At 33.8% G+C, this 1,835-nt stretch overlaps 1 protein-coding gene across 1 annotated transcript; it reads left to right on the top strand.

Annotated features, from left to right (window-relative positions):
• The first annotated feature begins 551 nt into the window (after positions 1-551).
• On the top strand, positions 552-1,403 carry LOC142651835 (olfactory receptor 6N1-like). Its single transcript, XM_075827042.1, has one exon. The coding sequence runs from the start codon at positions 552-554 to the stop codon at positions 1,401-1,403; it is 852 nt and encodes a 283-aa protein (XP_075683157.1).
• The last annotated feature ends 432 nt before the right edge of the window (positions 1,404-1,835 follow it).

Genomic DNA, 1,835 nt, shown 5'->3' with positions numbered 1-1,835 from the left:
CACCAAAAGCACACAAATTCAGAAACACAGGTGCACACATCAAGCAGGGGTGTTGCATTCTTGGCCTTTTTGTATGCTGGCGTAAACAGAACACCTGCGTGCGTTTTTTACACGCGCAGGAAAAACGCATGTCTTACGCGCGTAATACACGCACACATGGTCGAAATACGCATGCCAAACGCTGCTGACACGCGTGCAAAACGCTGCGTTTTTTGCGCTCGCAAAAACGCAACGTTCGTCTGAATAAGCCCTTATAGTGGCCATTAAAAAAAGTGGTATTAAAATGATGGTAGTAATGATGTAGTGATAAAAAGAAGAGATGGTAATGCCATCACACACAATGGTGTAACCATAACACAAGGTATTTTTTATCAGGCTGCCTAAATTCTTTTTTACATTTTAATGTTTGTGTTTCAAACTATATTTATCAGTGACAACAACAATGAACAAGTATGAAAGCTAAAAATTATACAACAATAACAGAATTTTACCTTGTTGGATTCCACGTTAACCAGAATTTACAATTATTTATATTTTTCCTCTTTTTCATTATGTATATGTCAACAATTACTGGGAACACTATTATCATTACTGTTATCTGTCAAAGCTCCAAACTTCAATGTCCAATGTACTTATTCCTTGGAAATTTTGCTTTCATGGAAATTTGTTACTCTTCAGTTACTATGCCAAAAATGATGACAGATTTAGTATCTGGCAATAAACAAATATCAATTCTTGGCTGTGTTATTCAACTATATTTCTTCTTTGTTCTGGGTGCCATTGAAAACTATTTTCTGGCAGTAATGGCTTATGATCGGTATCTGGCAATATGCAATCCATTGCGATATATGGCAATAATGACTAACAGATTTTGCCATCAGTTGGCATTCATGTCTTGGCTGGTCAGTCTTACAGGATCATTATTTCCTATTTATCTTTTAAGTAAATTGTCCTTTTGTGGTAGAAATGAGATTGATAATTTTTTTTGTGATGCATCACCACTATTTAATCTTTCTTGTACTGACACATCACTTCTAAAAAATTACTTTTTCAGCCTTGTGTGGATCATTGTGTTTAGTTGTTTGTTCTTTATTATCTTATCTTACTTACAGATTATTTTAGCTATTTTAAAGATACCCTCTAATAGTGGTCGTAAAAAGGTGTTCTCTACATGTGGAGCCCACTTTACTGTGGTTATTCTGTATTATGGCTCTGTTATAACTATGTATGTAAGGCCAAGTAAAGGATACACTTTTGTATTTGATAAGTGTCTCTCTGTATTTTATGCAATTGTAACTCCTTTTTTAAATCCAATAATTTATAGTCTAAGAAACAAAAACATTCGAGAAGCTATACAATCATGCAAATGGTATTATTTCGTTATGCAGTGCACAGGACACTGAAAATATCATAACTAAATATACAGTATAGTACAATTTTTAGTATGGTTTCACAATATAACCTTAATACCGAACAAATCTAAGTTGATCAACTTAAGTTTGGTCGGTATTAGGGTTATATTGTGTGTCAGAGGCACACAGAAGTCGCTGCAGCGCTAAAGCAAAATAACCTTATTAATAAAGGTATAATAGAAAAAATTTATGGATGACAGAAAACATACATTACATTAAAAAAATGGTTTCAAAGTTTTACGTAGTCTTTAAGTAAACTATATATATTTAATTAGCAATTGTGTGTGAACTTATTAATTCAAATAATCTTTGAATCCATTACATAAAACTTGGGATGGGTCTGTATGGAGGCAGCACTGTGGTAGCAGCAAGATAGTCTGCAAGGATAGTGTGTAAGCAAAAGCCAGTGTAGGTAGACTTGCA

This window comes from Rhinoderma darwinii, chromosome 1 (assembly GCF_050947455.1).
Source record: "Rhinoderma darwinii isolate aRhiDar2 chromosome 1, aRhiDar2.hap1, whole genome shotgun sequence".
Lineage (NCBI taxonomy): Eukaryota > Metazoa > Chordata > Amphibia > Anura > Rhinodermatidae > Rhinoderma > Rhinoderma darwinii.
This window is presented reverse-complemented; position numbering and strand designations above follow the sequence as displayed.